This window comes from Pavona decussata, unplaced genomic scaffold (assembly GCF_977016875.1).
Source record: "Pavona decussata unplaced genomic scaffold, jaPavDecu1.1 SCAFFOLD_322, whole genome shotgun sequence".
NCBI lineage: Eukaryota > Metazoa > Cnidaria > Anthozoa > Scleractinia > Agariciidae > Pavona > Pavona decussata.
In genome coordinates, this window is record NW_028145712.1 from 132,975 (window position 1) to 158,130 (window position 25,156).

Below are 25,156 nucleotides of genomic sequence, written 5' to 3' on the forward strand. Positions count from 1 at the left end.
TAGTTCAGTAAGCAATATTTAATAACACTGAGATTAGTGGAAGTAAGTTACCACCAAGGATATTTTCGATTTATCTGCATTCAGTTTCTAGCCATGACACAATTTTAGCCAGGCAATTTCTCAAAGAAGCGCATGCCAGAAAAAACACATCTTTTTGTTTAAATGTTCAGCAGAAATAAGCTGTTGATCAAAGTTAGGAATGCTGACGCAACGAAATAGTTACTCAATCTTTAATCAGTATAATGCTGAAGAGAGTGCGCCATGTTGCCAAGCAACGTCTCCGGTACAAATCATAGGCTCACCCAACCGCTGTACCATACGTCGTTGCATTCACTGCATTCTGCAGTTATTTCCAATGTCCTCAGCGTATTGATCAGAGATAAATTTTCTTAGATTTTTCACGTCCAGTCGGAGCTGCTGTACACCGTTTATCTTGGATTGTATCGCATCAACGTGGTCTGAAGAATCGTTACTTTCATTTTCTTCTTCGTCTGTTGATGTAGCTGGAAAACAATCACAGGAAAAGTAAGGATATTTATCGACAACACAAGTTCACTGAATTCACGAAGCCTCGCCACATATTATGAAAGCCGCTAGCTTTCCTTTTTTTTTTTTGTCGTTTTTTGTTGTTGCTGTTGTTGTTTTTAATTTCTTTGCTATCACGTTTATTCCATAAAATGATTTGGAAACAAAAGGTTTTTACGCATTACTCATTTCAAGGGCCTTCAATTAAGATCTCATTACAAAATCCACGTAATTTTAAATCTGCGGCTAGATTCAAGGACTTTTTAAGATATCAAGCAAAATTTTAAAGCGTTTCAACATTACAAGAACCATGATTACTGATGACACTGCTATTTAAAAAAACAGGATGGTTCACTCCTGGGGCACAATTGGTGAGAGCCACACGTGTTGACATTGAAAGCCACACTCAACACCAAACGGGAACTAATGACAACTTTTCGATTGTCCTGGATTCTTTCCTCGAGGGGACAGTCGATCAGTTGAGTGCTTAATGACCTATCCTTTGAATGGAAGCGAGGCTGAGGGTGACTTTGTTTTGCGGTTAACCCTTGGTTCCATATCTCAAACTGACCTTGGACACCTTACGAGGTTTAAAGAATGCCTTATTCCTTATTGTCACAGTGCTGAGTACATGGAATAGAATCCCATTTATTAGGCAGAGAACTAAGTGAATAGAGTTCCAGCTAGGCAAAGAACATCATTTTGGGGCTTAGCATCGATCTACAGCATTTAGAGAACACAGTAACCTGGCGCACATGCGCATTAGATACCATTTCTTAGCTGATTTGCATTTCACACTTCATCCGCAAGTCTCGCGCTGAGAAGCGCATCCAAACAAACCTTGTCGGGTCGAAGTCGAAGTCTAAATTTAGGAACCAAACCCATGTTATTACAAGAACGCTTGCTCGACCAGTAGAAAACAAGGTTCTAATAGAGGTTTTCCTTGTCGAGGAGATAATCGACTGTGTGCCGAAGCTTGTCTTCGTCTGAGCTCCAAACCAAGTAGCTATGACGCGAAGTTCGAATCGTTCACGAAGTTTCCCTCCGGACGAAGCTGTCGCCAGGTTGAGAAAATGCGATTTTCCAAATATATATAATGGAGCTTTGTTCTCCAGTGTTTTGATTGATTTCTCTCGTTATATTGGTCAACGCAGGCGATTTCTTCCCGCCGCCTTCACGTTTCCCGCCTCTTCTTTTCGTGTCCCGTTGGAGACGTGATCCTTACTGTTTTAACCAAATATAATAAAATAATACCACAGGATGAGCACAAGCATACTCAGAAACAGGTTTCCAGTAAAAGATTGAAAATCCAATAAAACACTGGGAAGATTCGGAAGCGGATTTCTAGATGTATTCGACGCGTACTTTTGTTTTCGAGTTACGGTGGACGTTTTTCAAAATTGACGAAACTAGTGTCCAGGTCAGCGCGGTCACAAAAGTGACTGTGTCCCTTTAAGCACTGATTCGAAAACGGTTAGCTTTCGCTTATTGTGATGGGTGACTCTATATAAATACATTAAAAATTACAATCATCGGCCGCTAGTTCTCGTTGGTGTAGTGTTTATGGATAGAAGAAATGGAAGCAAACGACTCGGGCTAACCAGTTTTCGTTTCCATACGAAAAGCAGTCACTGTGAGGTTTGAATCAAAACAAGGTCACCCCCAGCCTCGCTTCCGATCCAAGGCCAGGCCACTAAGAACACAACTGCAAAATGGACTATTACTAAACCGTAGCCAGTTTCGCTGTAAAGAAACTCAAAACATAACTCTAAAAATTAAAATACAACTGAACTCACATCGGAGACCTAGCAGAACAGACATGTCAGGGTCTTTGTCTTCCTTTCTTTCTCGACAAATTTGAACCACTGCTTTGAGCTCAGACGTGCAGTCTGACAGCTGAAAGAAATCAGTTAGTTATGACTGGCAGAGTGTTTTCAGCCGAGTGTTGGAAGCAATGGAGTTTACTTTGCTTTACACGATACGACTAGTTTAAAAACGCTTCCATGGTTTTCTCAGTCAATAAATAGTAGACCGAAAACCTTTGATTTTGTTTTTCACCCGTGCGCGTTTCGCGGGCTTGTCGCCTATCACGTGCATTTGCTTCGTGTTCTGATCTGGTACATTGTGGTTTTTATTTGTTGATTGGCCGCCCTCGGCTGCCTTTGGCCGCCCTCGACAAGGCAATCTTATGTTAGCACATTGAAGATAGAAAACTCTAAAAGATGCTTGGCAAAATCGTTCTTTCACAAGCTCAATCCAAGTTACAAAAATGTCCGCCCTACATCACACTTTCGGTACAGTCGCTCCGCACGACAAAAATAAAAGAAAAACCTCTCGTGCCAAGGCAGTCAAGGGCCAGGTGATCGCTTACATCCAATTTTGACCGCAGTTCTTTCTGTATCGTTTCTCTTTGTCATTTGAGGTAAACAGAACATACTTAGCGAACGTTTACACGTGAAGTGCGACTCTGCCCACCCCAAAAAGTGTTTGAGAAAGTTGGCGAGATTGGAGACCTGTTCTGCCAGAACAGGTCTCCAATCTCGCCAACTTTCTCTTTAACTACCAACAAACAGTTGCTCTACGAACATACACTCCAACCTGTATTTTCCCAAACGAGTTCACAAAATTGAGTTTGTTATGCCAACGCGCACTAAACGGACAAGTTACCAAAAACAATAGCAAGCAAAAAACTAAAAAATTCTTAACCTGGGGCAAAAAATAGAACAGTTTATTTTGAAACGTCGAGAATGTCAATGGGCAATGTTCTGTTAGTCACACGATGACGTAATTGCAAATTGAGCAACAGTCAAGCCAAAGCATCCTTCACTCATTTACAAAACTCCAGAGCACGGGAGTCTGTGGATCGCCTCTCCCTGGCCCTGTCTAGCCCGTCACTGCGCTTACATCAGGAGCGTTTACAACCGTTCCAAGATCATAAACTCTAGCGGAAGTCCAGGTTGTTCAAAGGGTGGGAGGAAGAAAGTAAACATCTTTGTTCAATCAAATTTTTAATCTGCCAGCACTAGACATTAGAGTTTGTAATTAATAATTTATTATTTGATTTCCCTCAAACAAGAAATATATTGAAGAACTCGGTCTGGGAATCATATTCTCACCTCTTTCCACAGTTTTCGCTGTACTTCCAATTTCTCTTTTGAGCTCAGCTTTTTAAGCTGTTGCATGGAAAACAAATACAGAATTATAAAAAAGTAAACATATCACACACATTTAACAAACAGGGTAAGATCAGCGTCTGCGAAAAGTCATTTTCTACTATACTCTATCTTTTGTTTAATAAGAACCTTTCATTTTATAAGAATGTTGAGGCTGAGATTAACTAAAATTTAAGAACATACGAAGAAGAACACTACCCACTGAGAGTCAGTTAAGAACATTTATATTTTGACCAAATGCCGCGACATCTTGTACCCAGCACTAGAGTATAGTGCAGCATGACATGAGCTTTCTGTAAAATGCCAATGTTACACCGTAAAGTAAGCACTAACAAGATAACAGCCGTAACATGAAACCAAGAACTCGCACAGTGAACCCAGGAAACAGTTTTACATTCTGACAGTTGGATAGCTTTCCATATTTTCATGCATGCTCATTACCTGCTCGCAACTGCATTGAAGATTTTAGCTCTCTTCCAGTAAATCTTGGTTGTGGGCAGCAATCTGAAATTGTTAAAAATAACTGATTAAGAATCTTTTCAGTTAGACTTATAAGTATGTGATGTCCCGCAAATGATGCGTTTGACTTCAAAGTTTTTGTTAGTTAACCGATTTCGTGAAGGTTCTGTCAGTGTCTGTTCTGTCTGTCTCTGTATTCTGACTGTCTTTCTCTTTGTTGAAAGTACCGCTACACCATCTACTGTCTCAGCTCACTCCAGTTCAATAAAGTGCACTCACCTCCTTTACAGCTTTCTTCATTTCCCCTATAGCGTTCTCCTTGACAATATGTTCTTCCCTCAAGGCAGTAACCATGTCCTGTGAAACGCAAGCAGACGATAAACAACAACTTTAACAGGGTAGTCATTCATCAAGGAAAAAAAATCCCTGACTTTTCACTGACTACCCACTAATCACAAACCAATTTTCACTGACTACCAAAGACAAATCCTTTGGTATTAAAGCCAACGATGAAGGGACAGGAATCAATTTAGTCTGAAATGTCAGCCGTCTCCTCCTCCTAACCCACAGGGGGTTCATATGCAAATAAAACTAATTTTTATATGAAAAGCTTTGCATTTAGCCTCGTTTTCATAATGAGGTTAACAGCAACTCGGAAATTGGCTATTGAGCGTACTATTAACGCTAACAGCCAGTGTACCTCTTCTTGCGCAAGCCTTTCCTCCAAACTGTTTTGTTCTTTCTGTGTTTGATAGTGAAGAGCTTTCATCTTTTTGTGCTTATTCTCCAACACCTACGATTAAATAAAACCGTCCGGATACTTTCAGCAACAGTTTAACTTCCCAGAGACCCAAACCTCAAATTTCTCAAAGTTCCCAAGATGTAGTCGCGTCGACTAGACAGACCAAAGTAGCTACAAAATGCAGTACATTAAGACCTACCAAGACTGATAATTTCTGAATAAACAAAACGATACGATAAAAACAATGAGAGATGTTTGCCGAATGAGGGGGATGGCGAAGCCAACCTTGTGATAAACTACCACCCCACCCAAAAATGCTCTTGGTTACTTCATGCAGTTGAATTCGTGGGGAAGCTCGGATGGATCGGTGGACACAAATGATGGATCAGAGAATATTAACTCTGCAGTGTATGATTTCCCACTGAGCTTAAGCCCTAGTAAGGAAAGTGGAATTGGCGGAAATTTCACGAGGCAACAGAAAAATCTCCAACCTCGGCGAGAATCGAACGCAAGACCTCCGGATTTGATCGTCCTTTGCTCTGCCGACTGAGCTGCGAGGGCAGACGGGAGCAGGTCGTGGTTGATTTTGGTGGTAAAATCGGCGATTTGATTGTGAAGGGTACATATGAATGTCGCGCTGCAAGCACTAAAGACACAATTGATGAAATAATTCTGCAGTGAACCCATGAATTTTCCACTGAGCGTTAGCCCTAGTAAGGAAATAGAATAAGTGTAAAACAACAACAACAAATCTATAGATGTATTTAAATCTATAGATGTATTTAAAACGAATTTGAGGGCATACTACCTAGATTTGACTTTAAATGTGTACGATCCCGCAGTACCTCAAACGTTTAAAAGTGTCTGCATAAAATGTCATCAAAGCAGATCATTAGCTGTATTATTAGTTAAAATGTGTTGTTAATTAGTTGTCAATACTTAATTGTTATGCTGTAATTTCATTTATACAAGGAGTCTCGTTATTGGAACATATCGTCCTGTGAGTTCTCTCCTGTCAGGGGTTTCTTCATTTTGTTTTTTTCTCCTCTGGCGAAGTTTATAAATAAATAAAATAAATAAAACCAAGGGAAATAAAAACACCAATGGACTGTCGGCCTACCTCAACAACCACTTCCTTCAAAGTGTAAGAAAATTTACCTTCTTCGTCTTGTCACGTTCACCCTGCAATCGCTCATTCTCCATCTTGAGGTCTTCAAAGTTTATGAGTGATACTTGGCCCTCATTGCTGATTTTATCGCGGGAAATCTGAAGTCTGTAATCAATAAAGTCCAATTGGCGCTTGCCGTACTGGACAGCATGTCATGGATATGTCTACCATATTAGACTGCGAGCAGTCTCTCTCACTATTCTGATATTCGAGGGGCGAGCTGTGAGTCACGCGCTGTTCAACTCCGTTATGTGCAAAACGTGTACAAATGTGTCATGTGCAATATTCGTACAGTTGGCTATTCGTACTGTAAAAATCCCATTTGGGGGGTATTTGTACAGTGAAAAACAGTTTTCTGAAATGGGCACATGCTAATCTTGTTCCAGTTTTTCTTTATTGTTTTCTTTGCTACTTATCAGCAAGGAGCACAAACTTACCAGGGAAAATGTTTATTTTTTTTTATGTGCTTTGGCTCCCTTGTTGGCGGCTTATTCCCTGCGACGGCGTTTTCAAGAGCATTTAATCTCTCCTTGTGTTCGTTCAACTCCAATTCTACTCTCAAAAATCCGGCGCAGTACAACACGATTGACAAAACAGAAATAAAAGTTGCAAAGGAAGGCAAACTCTCCTTCTGAGCGGTCATTTTGGACGATTTTAGCAATACTCAATCTCAGGGCAAAGTTTGTTAAATACTGCTTCTGCTCGTTATCTGATAGTATGATCACGAGTGTCGATAACCTGCAAAGTTTTTAGCTATTTAAGTTACTCATCTTGTTATCACAGGATGCAAAGTTAAAACATATTTTAGCACAGCTTTGAATGATATCTCGCCTGATTCCCCAGAATACATTAGAAAGCGAATGGAGGCGCAGAGGATAATATTACCCGCAGTATTAATTCCGCACTGACTGTTGAAGGTGCTAACATATCATGATCAGGGACACCGGAGCAGGGAAAGGCTGCTTAGATTCTTGCGCGGATCAAAGTAAGAACAAGGTTTCGAACAAACGACCAAGGAACACCAAAGTATCTAGGATTCGGGGGACCATGCCCTCCTCTGGGGAGATTTTGAAAAAAGCCATTTCCAACTTTTTAAGGGGCAGTTTTAAGGTCTTTCTGCAACTTCGAATTTTTCCAAAAAAAAACGGAACTTGAAAGAGGATATATGAAAGTTCATACATTTGAACTGATGAAAAAATGAATACCGTAGAATTCCGAAAGTAACGTTAATTAGTTATCTTCCTAATGAACTCCGAAAGTAACGCCCCCACCCCCAATCCATTGACTGGCTCCGAAAGTAAGTAAACGGGCCCACCCGGCGGCCGCTACTTTCAGGTGGGCGGAATTCTATGTACTTCTATGGTAAGTGAATCATCATCGCATCATGATATAGGCAACTTATAAGACTGATCTTTTTTTCCTTTTTTCCAGGCTTTCTTTTCGCAACAAAGTTACGTCTGTAACTGCTACGAATTTTTTTCCGACTTTCTCCTCCGCGTAACTGCTTATATTTAAAGTTGCGTACATAACTGCGATGATCATTCACTTATTCATTCTTTCTTCTAATCTTTCTTCTAAATCCGAAGTTCAAATGTATCAATTTTCATATATTGTCTTTCATTTCTTCACCTCTACGGGTACATTACGAATTCACCAAATATAAGCAGCTCCCAGTTGGCTTGAAAGCTCAATTGGTAGAGCACTTCACTGGTGTCGCAGAAGTCTTGGGTTCGAATCCCGTTCAAGCCTGAATATTTTTCAGGCTTTCTTTGCTTAAGTTGCGTACATAACGGCGACGATCATTCGCTTATTCAAAACCAAAACTATTCCCAAAAAGCTCCCGAGGCCGGCTTGAGTCAGTAACGTTATTTACAGAAGAAGAAATTGTTCTTTTTTTCTTTTCTTAACAAAAATGAAGACTAAAAGAGGCTGTTAAACTGAAAATTAAAATCGGAAGAAGTCATGTTTCGAAGCCAGGAAAGCCATTAGTATGCCATTCTACGGAACGTTTTTTTTTTTTTTTTTTAAGAGCAATACCTGTGTTTCATGGCTTCTTATGAAAAGCAATGAAACACAGGTATTCCACAGAAAACGTTCAGTGGCAAAGTGGACAAGTTGCCAGCGTGGTTGTCTTCCGTCTAGTACTGGGAGACGTGGGTTAGATTCCCGCTCGAGACAATTCGTTTTTCTATACATTCAAGGTGTGTTAAAAGTCATATTACACAGTGTTACACTTTAAATGTTCATTTAATTAATTAATTAATTAATTAATTAATTGTTTATTTATTTATTTAACCTGAATTTTGTGTTCACAATTTTCCCAATATACCACAATCATGGCTGATCAAAACATGGATTATTGTTCGTTTATTTATTTAACTTAAATTTTGCGATCACATTTTCCACTTTACCACAATCATGGGTGATCAAAACTTCGTTCCGTAAGGAATTGTTCTTCCTTAAATCTCTGCAATACAAGAACATTATCTCCTTTCTTCAATGGTTAGAAATGTCTGACTGAAAATCGATGGTTAGGGCTGGATCTACTTTAGACTTCGATCTCTGTATTTTTCTACGATATATTTACATTTCTGAAAGCTTCGATTTATAATACTCAAGAGAGGGCCTTCAAAGAAACGTTTAATACTTTTGAACTGAACGTTCACTGTTTTCTTTAAAAAAAAAATTTATATTCATGTTTTCAACTTCTTTGTGCTCATTTGGGTTATACCCTTGTAATTTATACCTGGATTTTTGAAAACATGGCTCCAGAAATATTACCTTGTGTTACTTTCTCTTGTGAGATTTTATTTATTTATTTGAATTCGGCGCGCGCTCTGAGATCAGAACTAAGTCATTAGACCTAGCGTTTCGTTTGGCTTCCTGAAGCAAAGTTTTCCTGAGGACATCATTAAGTCTAGTGAGGGAAGAAGTCTTACGAGTGCAGTTCCTGCCTCGTCTAATATGCTTGCTACCGGTAGTCCTCTTTTAAGCTAAACGGGTAATTTTCAGTTACTCGGGCTTGGACTATTCAAGGCTTGTATATTGTGGGCTTTGCTTGAGGAGGTGACAGTCTTTGGCTTTAAAAAGTAGGTCTTAGGGATGAGTTCTATTCGGGCAACGTGAAATTTTCGCGAATTTTTCACCCAGCCAAAGACTTAGTATATTTTTGTGGTGGAAAAGGGCGCTAACCCTTCCCTTTTCAAATGTTGATTTCAACATCCGGGAACTTCAGTTAGTATGGAAAACACTAGCAAGGATGGGCAAGGATTTTGTCTTCAAAAAGCGTGAGTTTGAAAAGCTATTCGATTATTTTTCACCCTTATAACTGTGGCGTCGTTAGGCTAGTGATCGATTAGTCGAGAAGTGCGATTGTGGGTGGTATTTCCGCTCTCGAGTTTCATAAATAGTTTCTTGCAGATGTTCGGTCGCCGTGATTCTAGTTCGCGTGCAGTATGAATCTAGTATGAACATAAAAAATCAATTTGAAACGCTGTCTTTCTCTCAAGAAGCCGATCCTGTTGAAGAAAGTTAGACTTGAGCGCTGAAAGATCGGGTTTTGGGCGAGATTTTAGATGCGTTGGCGCGGTTAATCATTGCTAAATTCTGACACATTTTGTAGGAAGTTCACAGGTCATGTTTCATTTCATGCAGATGTTTTTAATTAGTGTCATGTCTAATTCCAAAGAAAAGCCTCTTTCGTTTTTCTCTCCCATACTATTCTTTGACCTTGCTTAAAATCTTGTGATAAACCCTAATTGAAGTCTTGTTAATGACTAGCATATTCCTTCAGCCTAACAATATATATATATATATATATATATATATATATATATATATATATATATATATATATATATATACGAATTGGCAAGGATTTTCTCTTCAAAAAGGGTGAGTTTGAAAAGCTATTCGATTATTTTTCGTTTTTATAACTGTAGCGTTGTTAGGCTAGTCATCGATTAGTCGAGAAGTGCGATTTGAAGTCGGATTTCCGGTCTCAATGTCATAAATAATTTCCAGATGTTCGCTCGGCGTGATTCGCATTGCGTCATTAACCTACAATAAGAAAGGAAAATCAATTTAAAACGCGGTCCTGCTCCGATTAAGCCGATTCTGTTGTAGAAAACTGGACTTGAGCGCTGAAAGACCGGGTTTTGGGTCAGATTAAAAAGGCGTTGGCGCCGTTAATAATTGCCAAATGTCAGACTTGTTTAGTGGGATCACAGGTCATGTTACATTTTACTCAGATGTCAATGTCATGCTAATTCCAAAGAAAAGCCACTCTATTCTCTTGCATAGTATTCTTTGACCTTAGTGTCTTGTAATGAACCGTAAATGAAGCCTTGTTAATGACTAGCATATTCCTTTAGCCTAGAAAGTCTCAAAATTTGTTCAATTTCAAGGGCTATGTTTTCAAAAATCCAGGTATATATATATTGCAATATACTATATAAGGCGAGTGTATCAGTATATTTTACGAGATAATAATTAAAAACAATTGATTTTGGTTGACCCCAAACTAACTTAAGACAATACCTATGCAATAAGGATGGTTTTGGGGTGTACTCGTCCAAAATAATCTACTGAAGACGGATTATCTATTGAATGAGGTGTGAGGGATGTACACTCTTTTTTATATATATAAGAACTTCTAACTTTGGAGCTGAGGCTGAACGTTCTTATTATTTTTGGCAATTTCAGCCTGAAAAGTTCTTTTGATGTTCTTAGTTATCTGTTATCAGTATTTCAATAAACCTATGCGGACATGACCAAGACACCTATTATTTGGGTTAATTGGGCAATATAGACTGAATTTATACCTGTATTATTTCGTCCGTATTTAAACTGTTCATTTTTAAAAAAAATTTGGTCGTAACAAAAATGTTCTGAAATGACTCTCAGCTTGGGTAATGTTCTTAGTATGTTCTTAAATTTTCATTTATCTCAGCCTCAACGTTCTTAAAAAAAAGATGATTATGAAAAGAAGAGAGTGCCATGTTGTTTTCATACTCTATTTTTTCAACCTAATGAAGAACGTTTAATCCATAACATATATTCTTTTCAGGATGATGGCCTTAGTTTCATTTCAGTGAATTTGAGCGAAAGATAACTTTGTCTAAAGTGATACCACGCGGCTCCACGGGTATTAGTCTTGTTCCCCAGATATTTTCCGTTGAGATTGGAGTAGTGGCAATTGTAGTACCACCAGGCACCAGTGTAATGCACAGCACAGTTTGTACTGCTGCGTAAATCATTATCTCTGTCTTTTGTGGTAAACGCCCTGCCATTATGCCATGCTAACGAATCTCCTGCTGTCCCTGAATATGAACCCACTACAAGTCGATACTGCCCCTGCTCATCACCAATGCCAAACGTGCCATATTTGGCATACACTCTAACTCCGTTCCAGTCCTCCAGCTCCACTCGCAGAGAACTGGGTCTAGAGGCCGTCAGCCTGTGGATCTTGTCATTTCCTAACCAGAACTCAGCCGTCAGCTGACCAAAGCCTGATTTGTAATCGTTCCACCCTCGATAGAAGTCCACCGAGCCATCTTGTCTTCTTTGAAACACTGTCCATCCCCCGCCGTCAGTACGCATGTCACAGTACACGGTGAAGGATCCTTTGCCGTCTGGGTTCACAGGGTACACTCCATTCTGTGTATGGCCTGATTTTAATAGATCAGAGCAATCTGATGAAACAAAATTAAGACGATTGCGTAAATGCCAATATTTAGTTTCTAAAGTATGGAACGATCGGAACTATTATCAAGCTTTGGATTTAATAACGTTAACGAGTACCAATAGCCATTAAACTATGTCTGTACAGCAGATGAATCTGGACCCTTTAACTTGAGCGAGCTTTTTGTGAGCGTTCCTGGGTTAAGTTTTTTTTGAAGTTTTATTATTTTGGCATCAAAATAACAAAACAACAACAACAACAAAAATCGCCATGAAATCACACCAAAAAATTGCCAGTAGTTGAGATTGAAATTTAAGCTAGCACCTTTAACTGAAAGAGCACATATGTACTAACACTCGCTGCCGTTTCCTTTTGGGATTTTTTTTTTTTTTTTTTCGTCTGTTTGTTTTTGTGATATTTTTTATCCTTTTTTCGTTTGCTTTTGCTGTTGTCGTCGTTATCGTTATTGTTGTTGTTTGTGTTTTTTTTTTACCAAATACAAGCGTTGCGTCCGTTGCATCAAAATTGCAAACTCGATGTGACTCCTCACACCGAAAGCTGCAGGCATATTATTTTAGCGGCGGTTTTTGCGGCAAAGTTTGATTTCAAATCGTTTGTGTTGTTAGCCATTGACGATCTCCGCTACGATTATATATCGAGTTGTTCCCGAATGTGATAAGATCTCTTGCGCTTAGGGATTTGAGGTGGGGGGGGGGGGGGGGCGTTCGATTTCGTACTTAAACTTATTGGTAACTAATGCAGGGGATTTAAAATCACAGTAAAAGTTTCTGTCAAGGTAGCAAAATTATCTGAGTAAAAAAACCCTCAAACATGTGGGCGCACTTTCTTTGAAAATCACCGAATGAGATGTCTATTTTCAAGTCTCATGGTGACATTCCAATATACCATGGAGACAAAGGAAAACCTATATACACTCTGTTTTTTTATAAGAACGTCTAATTTCTGAGCTGACGCTTAACGTTCTTATATTTTTTTTCGATTTGAGGCTGAAAACGTTCTTAAGATGTTCTTAAATTACATGGTATATACTATATGTATTTCAGTAAATCCGCAATGCAGACCTGACGAGGAAATCTGTCAAAGTACATTGCCTGCTGAGATATGGTATCAAGAACTGGACCTGCTGATTATGACAAAGCGAGATGTGTGTCACCATTGTTAATGTTATACAAAACATGCCCTTAAAAATTTTGGTTAATTTACATTTGTTACCTTGATTTTATATACAGATTAGAAAAATAAAAACGTTCTTAATCGACTCTCAGCCTGAGGAACGTTCTTAATACGTTCTTAAAATGTTGGTTAATTTCAGCCTCGACGTTCTTATAAGAAAGGTTCTTATGAAAAAAAAAAAAAACAGAGTGTAGCAATGTTCGACAGATTTTCGATACTCACAAAGGAGAAACATTGGCGTAATATCGAGTCAAGTTGAGAATTGAGATCCATGCACTTTTATTAGAATTACTAAACAATAAAGATGACTATCCCTCTAAAAAACGATTATTGCTAGAATAAACACCGGTTAGTAAGGAACCAAAATAACACTAGAATAAGCCTCTCTTATTTTAAATCACCTATCTATTTTCCTATAATGTATTTTATAACTGTATTGTATGTATTGTATAAATTTCTTTCCTATATTATTTTGATTTCTAATTTTCTTTTCCTTTTTCTGCTTTTGAAAGTCTTGGTGTATTTTTCTTTCACCCGACTTCAGTCGCTACTGGCGGGTGGGAACTGTACTGTACTTCAACTTCTTGTTAGTATTATAATAAATGATTGATTGATTGATTGATTGATTGATTGATTGATTGATTGATTGATTGATTGATTGATTGATTGATTGATTGATTGATTGATTGATTGACTGATTGATAGATTGTAAAATAAGACCGTTTTCGTGATAACGCCAAATTTATCATCACAAAAGGAAATTTGTGTATTACGTTTGGCACATGAAAAGTACGGTGTATAAATCGAATTAGCCCTAGTGTCATATTACGCCGCAAGCACTAGCGAGCCTTGATATTTTCCGAGCCTAATTCACATCCGCTAAAATAGTCCAGTTCAGTTTTGCTTAAGAGGTTCATTTTTTTTAACAATTACACAGTTCGGATTCCATTCAGACAGCTTAACCGCAATTATTCTTCTCAACTGAAATGTTGTTTTCCTTCCATAAAAATTAGTTAACTTATATCTCATTCGCCCCTTCCTTTGGGCACGGATGTAGAAATATAGCCCTCCTTATTTTCTTCGCCGTTGCCGTGGGTAGAAAGGAAAAATATTTTCCACGGATCAATTCTACATCTAAACGTCAATGTGTGATTGTCAACTACTAAACAGCCATATGTAGCTGACAGGCGATTGAAAGCTAGAAAAGATAATATACGTAGCAGCCCTATCTCCATTAGGTAACAATGGAGTCGATATTTCCAATCTTAAGGGCGGTGCCACCTTTGATACTATGCATATGTGCTGCGTACTTCGGGAAGGCCGAGAAACTCTCACAAATCAAAAGTATTTATGCGCGTTATATAACTATGCCCATAAATTAAAGAAGATCTTAGCAAGGGCTGCTGAAATTCAAAAAGAAAATTGGGAGTAACCTCGCATTTGTTTTAGAGATAATTAAGCGCTAGCTGCAGTTTTGATAATAAAATGCCAAATATTGTCATGTGTTTGAAATTATTGTTGCTTTTAAAGTTAGTTCTGAAAATTCGTGGCTACCTCTAAATTTCTTTCTTTCGTCATTAATTAACTCACCCTTAGCATGCTGAACCTCAACGTTGGTCCCAGTTTCCACGTCACACACTCCAGCACTCTTCGCGACACAAATGTAACTCCCTGCATCCTCGTTTCTAATGTCTCTTATAACTAAAGCGCCATTAATCTGCTGGTGACTCCGTCCAACTGGCAGTTGTGATCCTTGTCGTTTCCAGCTGATGACTGGCTGTGGATCACCAGTAGCGCTGCAGTTCAATGTCAAAGTGCCACCAGGACCTGCAAAAACTTTAGCAGGTGGCTTAATAGTGAACCGAGGAAGGGAGACTACTACTAAAAGAGTTTTCTGTACAGCGCTTCCCAACAGGTTAGTCGCCGTGCAGAAGTAACTGTCAGAATCAGGTTTACGGACATCAAAAAGTTTTATAACGCTGTTATTACTCTGCACTCTCCCCTGAGGCAACTGTCCAAATGACTTGCTCCACGTCACGACTGGTGTAGGATGACCAGTCACGTGGCAGGTTGGAAGAGTGGCGTTGCTTCCTTCAATGACGTGCAGAGGTCCCGGACGAAGTGAAACAAAAGGACGGACTGCAAAAAAGTAGAGATAATAATTTGCTCATGTCATTTAAATCTTAGACCTGGAATGTCCCCAAAAGAAACAAGATGGATTATACCTTGCAGCTATGGTGCAACTCTTCAAAGCAAATGCAAATTATTAAAAAAAAAAAAAAAGGCTCGCAACCTTCAGATTTGCGACTACGGCACTTTTAATGATGTGCTTCATTTGTAAATACAATTGTTTCACTGTAATTTAACTAGTCTGGCTCACTAGAGTCCAGTTGCCAAGGTGCCAAACGTGTAACGAAGCTACACAGCAGCAAATTGAAACAAAGGTTGGTAGCTAGCAAATGCTAAACAAATTGCTACACAAAGAACACTGAACTCTGATATGCATATGAATTGAAACTTCTGATGGTAAGTTAGTGCGTCACAAAATTCAACAACTGACATCATCATTAAATGGTGTAAAAAAGAAGCACATTTTTCGTCAGTTGTTTAGGCTGTTGTAGCTGATAGCCATCTGAAAGTAAAAACGGTCAGGCCAGGAACAGAGGAACAGAGGAACTTAATTTTAAGAATTGAGAAAAATTATGGGTTGACCGGGCAATTTTTGCGTTTTTCACGCAAGTGAAATTATTTCCTAATTTCACTAGTATACCAGTTGATTACCTTTTAATATCATGGGTAACAAATTGCCCTCACAATCTTAGTCGGTTCTGTCTTGTTTACACACGCAGGCAAAAAAAAACCGCTCGAGTATTTTATCCAACTGCTTAGGAGGACCCGTCTCAGGGTTTTTCTCAAGGCCATTTTCATCACACCAGTTCTTAAAACCCTTCATCCAGTTAATTGTGCTCTTTCGCGTATTTAGGTTTTCTGCAGCGTCTTTTAATGCCGTAGCTTCCCTCATTCGTAACATCTTGAAACCTAGACGCTATCTTGGCACTGAGATATAGGAAACGTTGCGACAGCAATTTTGTAAATTCACAGGTGAAATTATAAATTAAGCTGAAATTTCGCGCCAAAATTTGTCGCCCATGATATTAATTAGTAAATTTCAGGTTCAAACAGTTGTTTTGCCCGATAAGGTTCTTTTGTTTTGTCTTTGTCTCTTTTGATATTGACGTGCACGTGGAAATTTGCTCATTTGTTAATTAAGCAAAGTTAAAAGACTTACCATTAACTTCTAATTGAGCCACTGCCAAAGCTTTTCCCAAGATGTTTTCCGCTGAACATTGATAAACGCCAGAGTCACTTCCTTTAACATTCCGTAAACGCAATCTTCCTGCTGAAACCGCTGACTGACTTATTTCAGACTGACTGTTCAATTTACTCCACACTACAGCAGGCTCAGGATTACCACTGGCTGAACACTGAAACGAGGCTGACCCGCCTTCATTGACAGTTAACTTTGTAGGTGAAACAGCAACAGTAGGAGCTGAAATCGATTCACCAGGTTCTCCTTTAGCTCCCGGCATACCTGCGGATCCCCTGTCTCCTTTAGGTCCCACTCCTCCCTGAGGCCCCACAGGTCCCATGATGCCTTGCTTACCGCTCTTTCCCGGCGATCCCATAATACCTTGGTCTCCTTTATTTCCTGTTTTTCCTTTCTGTCCTCTTCGTCCTCGGGCTCCTTTTTGTCCCCTTGATCCAGGTGGACCAGGAGGGCCTGGGGGACCGGACGGACACGTGACACCTTTTGATTGACAGAGACGTTGTCTCAACTCGGATAAAAGTCTGAATTCTTTATGAATCATTTCCACGGTGTGTTTAGATCCCGTAGAGTTCTTAATATCCACACTTCGCCTGTTTCTATGTGGATTATGGAGCGGAAGTCCTAGAAAGATATAAGGAAAGATAACAAGATGTAGTATTTTAAGGCTTAGCATATGAATCGCTATTCCTCTTACTCTCATTACCTACCTTAGGGCCATCCAAACATTCATTTCAATGGATATCTCTGATATCTGTTCGAAAGGCCTTAATCACCTCTGTAATTCGGAAAAAAAATATCTTAAGTCACCCTTCGAGAAAATCTCAGCTCAAAATTTCGTTACACTAAAACACTAATACCTAGTTTCGTTTTCGGAGGCGCAAAAATTCCATTTAAAATGCAAAATAAGGTCAGCTTCCATTTTCATAAAGTAAACAATAGCTCGTAAATTCGGAAAACTCAACATTCCGTTTCCTAAAACTTTCTGCAAGTTAAATTTTTAGCTAAATTATCCGATAAAAACACCGTATTAGCTTACAAAAATATGTGTCCCGGGTAAAAACAGGACACAATTCAAAATATCTAGGAACCACAGAATAGATGTCATGTATTTTGCTTAGATCTGTAGTAGGGTGCGACCGACTACTGCGAGGCTCTCGTGCGGGAAAGGAAAAAGGGAAGAAATGCCGCTGAAGATGAGAGCAGTTCTGTTGGTTTGCACTCTATCGTGATTACGTTCCACTCATAAACTTTTTTTAACCTTGCATTCTGTCGTCTCTAGGCAGGAGCGATTCCTCAGTATTTATTAGTTCAGGAGGTCAGAGTTTTTATGTTAGAAACTTAGAATAAAGATCCTTCTAGCTTTTGCCAATTTAGAGTATTTTACACCGCAAAACATTCCGTTTTTCTCAGGCTTAATATTTTTCTCTTAAATCAAACGAGAGGCTCGAAGCATTGAACTCAAGGATACTCACGAGCGAAGCAAGTGAGCCTCGCAAGCGCCCAGACCTTTCGTTTGAAGACAACGGGCATTCTTATGACAAACAAACCCAATAAATATGACTATTCTCATTGATAGATTGATTCCTTCTTATTAATTAACGCCAGACGAAAGCTTCTTTCGATGAGTTTTACAGTTTTCATAACAGCGCTATATTGACGTATTTCAAATAAGGAACTTTTTTATATTTCACCATGAAGAATAATTATTGTGCAGCTTTTGGCAATGTTGTGATTTTTTTTTTTTTGACTGATTCAAGAACTTGACCTCATTACCGTCTGTTTTCTTCGTCAGGGCAGACAGGATGAAGAACATCAACACGCAAACATTCCGTACAGTCCTTTGTTTAGGGCTGAAATTTAATTCGTGCTTTACTTTTGCAGGCGATCAAACCACTATTTGAAAATCACTATTTCTCAGTAAGCTTTCTCTTAATGGCAGTAAAACCAGTCTTTGCGTAAACAAGAAATCTAAGTACATTTAGCGCTACACATTTTAACTGTTGGATATGACTGGGCCGGTATAAATTCGTAAATCCTGGTAATGATTGCAAATATAAAATCTACTGAGTAGTTCTTCATGCAGTTCCTTTGATGAAAGAGTGCTCCAACGTACATTTAAGAGTGTTGAGGGAATCTCAAAGGGTCATCATTTAAATGAAAGCTGCTGAGATGAGCACTTCTGTACTTTACTATGGTGATGTTAATTTTGCTGTTTAATCTAAAATAGGTGGTTCTGACAGTTTTAGACTGTGGATAAAATTCTGAAGTTTAACTAATCAGATACAAGCTTTAAACAATCATGAGCCGCAGAGGTGGAGTCCGCGGAAACTGCTATAGGCACAGCAAGGGCACAGTGTGACTATATTCAAGTTAACTGACTAAGAATGCGCCCCGATCCCGTTGCACTGTTTACTGTGCTGTGCTAAACAGTTTTCAGGTTTGAATTTTTTGGATTGAGTACAAAAGGAAAGCTTTAAATAGCACTAAACCAAGAAAATATTTCTTTAACAGTGATTCTCAGTACTGAGCACAAACTTACCAAGGCCATTCCTTGTTGTCTTTACGTGCTTTGGTTCGCTTGTGGGCGGCTTATTCTCTGCGACAGCGTTTTCAAGAGCATTTAATCTCTCCTTGTGTTCGTTCAACTCCAATTCTACTCTCAAAACACCGGCGCAGTACAACACGATTGACAAAACAGAAATAACGGAAGCAAATGAAGGCGATCTCTGGTTTTGAGCGGTCATTTTGGACAATTTCAGCAATACGCAGTTCTCGAAGCAAGGGTGTTTGTTATCTCAAGGGCAAGGCAATTATCACGAGTATGGACAACTTGCCAAGTTTTCCGCTATTTTTATTACTTCTCGTGTCATAATGCTGGCCAAAGTTCAAGCGTGTTTTGGCACAGCTCTGATAAGTATGGTTTTCACGTGTAATCTGTGGAGAAGGCAGTGAGTGAGTGGGGTCAAATCCTATTAATTTCAGCATGCAGTAGGCTGACTATTGTTAGTAACAAATTTTGCATATTCAAGAACAGCAAAGAGTAACTTCAAGTGGGACGGGGGAGCTTTGTTGCGGATGAAGGATTTTAGGAAGTGAGATGTTCACATAATTCAGCCAATTCAGTGTTCAGTGTTCAACCTCCTCCTACTTGTATCAATGCTTTTAAACATTGCAAAAAGCTGTCCCTGAACATCTATTATCCCAGAACTCAAAATGCACTCGTCGAAAATTTATTGAAAACAATCAGCAAGATTTCTGCACAGCCCTATCATAATTATGTATACATTTTGCTACTCAAACTCTATTCATGATCGTTGTTTTTGGAAGAGGGTTAGTATGACAGTAGTGCATGTATAATTAATGCATTGGGCTGTGCGGAAATCTTTCCATGAATCTCCTGAAATACAGCTATTTCAATTAACTTTCTCAAATCAAAGTATAAAGCTGTAAGACAAGACCTCAAGATTCTGTGGATTTTATGAATAAGTTCATCAAAATCGTCTCGTCTCGTCTCGTCTCGTCTCGTCTCGTCTCGTCTCGTCTCGTCTCGTCTCGTCTCGTCTCGTCTCGTCTCGTCTCGTCCAGTGAATATATACGATGGTGAGCCATTTGGATGAAAGAAATGTTAGGATATCAAGTGGATAAGGAGGAAGCCTCTTTGAAGATGTCTTTAAGCTTTAAGCATTTATCCGACGACGTTAATTGAAATAGTTGTATACCAAAGTCCCGTTTCTTGATAATCTTAGTACGATAACTTGCCATGCCGCGAACTGTTTTACGAAACACATCAGTGGACAGACTGCACCAAGAATTGCAAACTTATTGATAAAAATTGGAGTTGGAAAAATATATTTCGGGCCAGTTGGTCAGTCTTCGCTTCGAAATAAGACGATTTCGAAAAGATAACTCAAATTATCATGTTTCTGTCGGCATTTAATAAGTTTTAGTCTCCTATTACAGAGATGCGATTGAATCACAAGCTACCTATACCCACACTGTCATTTGAAGAACACCAACCAAACGTAATAATTGTTACAGTGTAATTATATCTAAATTACAATAAATTATTCATTACAAATATAAACAAAACATAAGGTGAAAAAAATATCATTTTTTTCTGCGATTTTATTTAATAACTAATATTTACATTATTTTCTGAGATGAACAAGAAGGATTCTAGGACAGAGACATTTTCCCTCTCGCACTCGTTTAATCCTTTCACTCCCAGGAGTGATCAATGTGTAATTTCTCTAAATTGTCAACCAGACAGGTGATGAGAATAAAGAAAATCATCAACTAGGTAACATTGTTTGATATAACACCAAATTTTAGTCTGCAGACGAAACCCTAAAGTATGTTCACTCACATAAAAGCAATTGAGCTGTGGTGCTGTTAATTACGCTGTACAAGGTGGTTGTAACGTTTAAGTCCGCGCGTAACATCGTACAGAAACAAAACTAAGTTTACATCTTCAGCAACTGATCACGATGTAAGCTTTATTCGGTTGATAGGAAGAGGCGAAAACAAATATACCTTCTGTTTAGTTTAGCAAGCAATATTTAATAACACTGAGATTAATGGCATCAAGTTACCACCAGGGATATTATCGGTTAAGATTTATCTGCATTCAGTTTCAAGCCATGACACAATTTTAACCAGACCATTTCTCATAGAGGTACGTAATGTCTGAAAAGCACATCTTTTTATTTAAATGTTCAGCAGAAATTAGCTGTTGATCAAAGCTAGGAACGCTGACGCAACAAAACACTCAATCTTTAATCAGTATAATGCTGAAAAGACTGCACCATGTTGCCAAGCAACGTCTCCGGTATAAATCGTGGGCTCACCCAACAGCTGTACCATACGTCGTTGCATTCACTGCATTCTGCAGTTATTTCCAATGTTCTCCGCGTATTGATCAGAGATTAATTTTCTTAGATTTTCCACGTCCAGCCGGAGCTGCTGTACACCGTTTATCTTGGATTGTATCGCATCAACGTGGTCTGAAAATTCGTTACTTTCATTTTCTTCTTCGTCTGTTGGTGTAGCTGGAAAACAATCACAGAAAAAGTAAGGATATTTATCGACAACACAAGTTCTCTGATTTCACGAAGCCTCCCCGTATTTTATTTTTTTTTTTAAAACAAAGTCACCGCCAGTATCTTTTCCAATAAGCACACAACTGTAACGTGCAGCTGTTACTAAGCCGTAGCCAGTTGCGCTGTAAAGAAACTCAAAACATAACTTCAAAAATTAAAATACAAATTAACTCACATCGAAGACCTAGCAGAACAGACATGTCAGGGTCTTTGCCTCCCTTTCTTTCTCGACAAACTTGAACCACTGCTTTGAGCTCAGACGTGCAGTCTGACAGCTGAAAGAAATGAGTTGGTTATGACTGGCAGAGTGTTTTCAGCCGAGTGTTGGAAACAATTGAGTTTACTTTGGTTTACACGATACGACTAGTTTAAAAACGCTTCCATGGTTTTCTCAGTCAATAAATATGCACTAGTCATTAGAGTTTGTAATTAATAATTTATTACTTGATTTCTGTCAAGCAAGAAATATAACGAAGAACTCGGTCTGGGAATCATATTCTTACCTCTTTCCACAGTTTTCGCTGTACTTCCAATTTCTCTTTTGAGCTCAGCTTTTTAAGCTGTTGCATGGAAAACAAAAAACAGAATTATAAAAAAGTAAGCATATCTCACACATTTAACAAACAGGGTAAGATCAGCGTTTGCTCAGAGTCATTTTCTGCTACACTTTGTTGTTGTTGTTTTAAAATAAGAACCTTTCATTTTCTAAGAACGTTGAGGCTGAAGTTAACAAAAAATTAAGAACATACTAAGAAGAACACTACCCACTGAGAGTCAGTTAAGAACATTTATATTTTGACCAAATGCCGTGACATTTTGTACTCAGCACTAGAGTACATGTAAGCCGCTCAACAAAGCATGCCACAAGCAGCTAGACACCGCACTACGACACATTGCTCTTTGATAGGCGTCTTGGTCACGTCCGCATAGATTTATTGAAATCTATAACAGTTAGCTTAACAACATCAGACTAAAATTGCCAAAAAAATAAATAAGAACGTTCAGACACAGCCCCAAAATTAGACGTTCTTATAAAAAAAAAAAAAAAAAGAGTGTATCGGAAGAACTGACTGTCATATTTCACATTTAACATTCAGTATTACGCCCATTTGCATCACTCCTGAAAGTGGGATATTATGCTTCAAATACTGTTCAACTACAGTAAATACTATAGCATCCACTCCGACCTGTATTCTTCCCCTTTCATTCTAAGAAAAACACAACGGACATTCATTAACAATAGAATGTCTGATATTTCTAGCATTTTTTTTTTTGAAAGGGCACTGTTGAGAAAAAGAAGCAATGAAATGCCGCAGTATGATATGAGCTTTCCATGAAATGCCGACGTTACGCCGCAAAGTAAACACTAAAGAGCTAATAGCCGTAACACGAAACATTACCAAGAACTCGCACAGTGAACACAGGAAACAGTTTTCCATCCTGACAGTTAGCTAGCTGTCTATATTTTTCATCCATGCTCATTACCTGCTCGCAACTGCATTGAAGATTTAAGTTCTCTTCCAGTAAATCTTGGTTGTGGGCAGCAATCTGAAATTGTTAAAAAAAAAACAATCTTTTTCAGTTAGACTACTTAGCATGTGGTGTCCCGCAAATGATGCGTTTGACTTCAAAGTTTTTCTAAGTAAGCCGATTTCGTGAAGTTTCTTATTAATGGCCGGATGGAAAGATTTCATTATATCTTCAGGCAGATGAACTAAGTGTATAGTGTCCTCGTCTTTAACAAATAGATATTTTTCAGAAACTGGTTCATTTTGAATTCTTTTTATCTGTCCCTCTTTCTGTTTTGTTGTCTGTATTTTTGTCCGTTTCAATACTCGTTCGTCTTGTTTGCTCTGCTTGTATGATTTTATTTGTCTGTTTTTTCACGTTTCTGTTTAGTATGTGTATGTTGATGGCGGTGTCTATTCATCCATCAGACCGTTCATATGTTTGTTCCCGAGTTTACCGGATTTTCCTGCTTTATTAGTGTCTCTGCTTGTGTTTGTTGTTTTTCCCTACGTATGACTGTCGGTCTCTCTGTTCTATCTGTTTGTCTGTCTGTCTGTCTATCTGTCCGTGTCTGTTCTGTCTGTCTGTCTATCTGTCCGTGTCTGTTCTGTCTGTCCATCTGTCTGTCTGTTTTGTCTGTCCATCTCTCTGCTCTGTCTGTCTATATGTCCGTACCTGCTCTGTCTGTCCGTCTCTCCGTTTGTCTGTCTGTCTATCTGTCTGTGTTTGTTCTGTCTGTCTCTCTATTCTGACTGTCTTTCTCTTTGCTTGCCTCAGTTCGTGTGAAAGTACCGCTACATCATCTACTGTCTCAGCATTCCAGTTCAACAAAGTGCACTCACCTCCTTTACGGCTTTCTTCATTTCCCCTGTAGCGTTCTCCTTGACAGTAAGTTCTTCCCTCAAGGCAGTAACCATGTCCTGTGAAACGCAAGCAGACGATATATAACAACTTTAACAGGGCAGCCATTCATCAGGGAAAAAAATCCCTGACTTTTCACGGACTACCTACTAACCACAAACCGATTTTCTCTGACTACCAAAGACAAATCCTTTGGACAGAAATCAACCTAGTCTGTAATGTCAGCCGTCTCCTCCCCTTAACCCACAGGGGATTCACATGCAAATAAAACTTATTTCCATATCAAAAGCTTTGCATTTAGCCTCGTTTTCATAATGAGGCTACCACCAACTCGGAAATTGCCGATTGGGCGTACTATTAATGTTAAGGGCTAGGGTACCTCTTCTTGCGCAAGCCTTTCCTCCAAACTGTTTTGTTGTTTCTGTGTTTGATAGTGAAGAGCTTTCATCTTTTTGTGCTTGTTCTCCAACACCTACGATAAAATAAAAACCGACAGGACACTTTCAGCAACAGTTTAACTTCCCAGAGACCCAAACCTCAAATTTTACAAAGTTCCCAAGATGTAGTCGCGTCGACTAGACAGACCAAAGTAGCTACAAAATTCAGTACATCAAGACCTACCAAGACCGATAATTTCTGAATTAAAAAACAATACGATGAATACATTGAGGCGTTTGCCGAATGTGCGGGATGGAAAAGCCAACCTTGTGATAAACTACCACCCCACCCAAAAAAGCTCTTGGTTGCTTAATTCAGTAGAATTTGGAGGCAAGCTCGGATGGATCAGTGGACATAAATGGATCAGAGAATATTAAGAATGCAGTGTATGATTTCCCACTGAGCTTCAGCCCTAGTAAGGAAATAGCGGGAAATTGCACGAGGCAAAAAAAAAAATTCTCCGACCTCGGCGGGGATCGAACGGAAGACCTCCGTATTTGATCATCAGTTGCTCTACCGACTGAGCTACGATGCCAGACGGGAGCAAGTCGTGGGTGATTCTGGTGGTAATTGCGGTGAGGTGAATGTGAAGGGTACAAATGAATGTTGTGCCGCTAGCACTAAGGACACAAATGATGGATCAGAAAATTAATTCAACAACAACAACAAAATCAAGGGGGAAAAACACTAATGGACTGTCACCTCTACGGGTACATTACGAATTCACAATGTGACCAGCCCCCAGTTGGCTTGATAGCTCAATTAGTAGAGCACTTCACTGGTATCGCAGAGGTCATGAGTTCGAATCCCGTTCAAGCCTGAATATTTTTCTGCTTTCTTTGCTTAAGTTGTGTACATAACTGCGGTGATCATTCACTTTTTCACTTTGTCCAGTGGCACTTTGACAAGGTGCCAGCGTGGTTGTATTCCGTCTAGTAATGGGAGACGTGGGCTAGATTCCCGCTTGGGACAATTTG

At 39.0% G+C, this 25,156-nt stretch overlaps 4 protein-coding genes across 7 annotated transcripts in view; all 4 read right to left on the minus strand.

Annotated features, from left to right (window-relative positions):
• The window catches only part of LOC146453786 (centrosomal protein of 85 kDa-like), a 49,399-nt gene extending 43,231 nt beyond the window's left edge, over nucleotides 1-6,168 (minus strand). Inside the window, exons 1-5 of the mRNA XM_085096223.1 lie at nucleotides 6,058-6,168; nucleotides 4,858-4,950; nucleotides 4,437-4,514; nucleotides 4,140-4,202; nucleotides 3,642-3,698 (exon numbers count right to left, since the gene is read on the minus strand). Coding sequence (XP_084952349.1) covers nucleotides 4,164-4,202; nucleotides 4,437-4,514; nucleotides 4,858-4,950; nucleotides 6,058-6,102 — 255 coding nt within the window. The 5' untranslated portion in view covers nucleotides 6,103-6,168 and the 3' untranslated portion in view covers nucleotides 3,642-3,698; nucleotides 4,140-4,163. The remainder of the gene's footprint in view (nucleotides 1-3,641; nucleotides 3,699-4,139; nucleotides 4,203-4,436; nucleotides 4,515-4,857; nucleotides 4,951-6,057) is intronic.
• Nucleotides 1-19,352, minus strand: part of LOC146453783 (uncharacterized) — an 89,970-nt gene extending 70,618 nt beyond the window's left edge. Inside the window, exons 1-4 of one of the 2 annotated variants that reach the window (XR_014859410.1) lie at nucleotides 18,812-19,352; nucleotides 16,234-16,893; nucleotides 14,535-15,083; nucleotides 11,081-11,760 (exon numbers count right to left, since the gene is read on the minus strand). Coding sequence is in view for 1 of the 2 variants with exons in the window: in XM_085096179.1 (XP_084952305.1) it covers nucleotides 11,132-11,760; nucleotides 14,535-15,083; nucleotides 16,234-16,893; nucleotides 18,812-19,016 (2,043 nt within the window). In the remaining variant the exon portion in view is untranslated. Of the gene's footprint in view, nucleotides 1-9,967; nucleotides 11,761-14,534; nucleotides 15,084-16,233; nucleotides 16,894-18,811 lie in introns of those variants that run through there. The other variant, XM_085096179.1, reaches the window with a different exon arrangement.
• LOC146453789 (centrosomal protein of 85 kDa-like) overlaps nucleotides 1-25,156 on the minus strand; it is a 75,405-nt gene that overhangs the window by 183 nt on the left and 50,066 nt on the right. The window lies entirely within an intron of this gene.
• On the minus strand, nucleotides 4-24,336 carry LOC146453790 (centrosomal protein of 85 kDa-like). 3 transcript variants are annotated; one of them, XR_014859417.1, is made up of 7 exons: nucleotides 24,121-24,318; nucleotides 23,723-23,800; nucleotides 22,857-22,919; nucleotides 21,875-21,931; nucleotides 21,547-21,646; nucleotides 20,842-21,320; nucleotides 20,060-20,805 (listed from the first exon to the last, which is right to left on the minus strand). XR_014859417.1 is itself a non-coding variant. In XM_085096220.1 (6 exons), the coding sequence occupies exons 1-6, from the start codon at nucleotides 24,187-24,189 to the stop codon at nucleotides 331-333; spliced, it is 540 nt and encodes a 179-aa protein (XP_084952346.1). In that variant the 5' UTR covers nucleotides 24,190-24,336; the 3' UTR covers nucleotides 4-330. The 3 variants fall into 3 exon arrangements, 2 of the variants coding, with proteins under 2 accessions (XP_084952346.1, XP_084952345.1); XM_085096220.1 differs by lacking the exons at nucleotides 20,060-20,805; nucleotides 20,842-21,320 and adding an exon at nucleotides 4-503 and having other exon boundaries at nucleotides 24,121-24,336; XM_085096219.1 differs by having other exon boundaries at nucleotides 20,062-21,320.

Coding starts and splice junctions, on each gene's coding strand:
- LOC146453790 (XM_085096220.1), bottom strand. CDS start 24,189: ATGAAAGCTCTTCACTATCAAACACAGAAACAACAAAACAGTTTGGAG. Junction 23,801..24,120: donor AAAGGCTTGCGCAAGAAGAG/GTACCCTAGCCC, acceptor TGCGTTTCACAG/GACATGGTTACTGCCTTGAG. Junction 21,932..22,856: donor TTCAATGCAGTTGCGAGCAG/GTAATGAGCATG, acceptor TCCATGCAACAG/CTTAAAAAGCTGAGCTCAAA.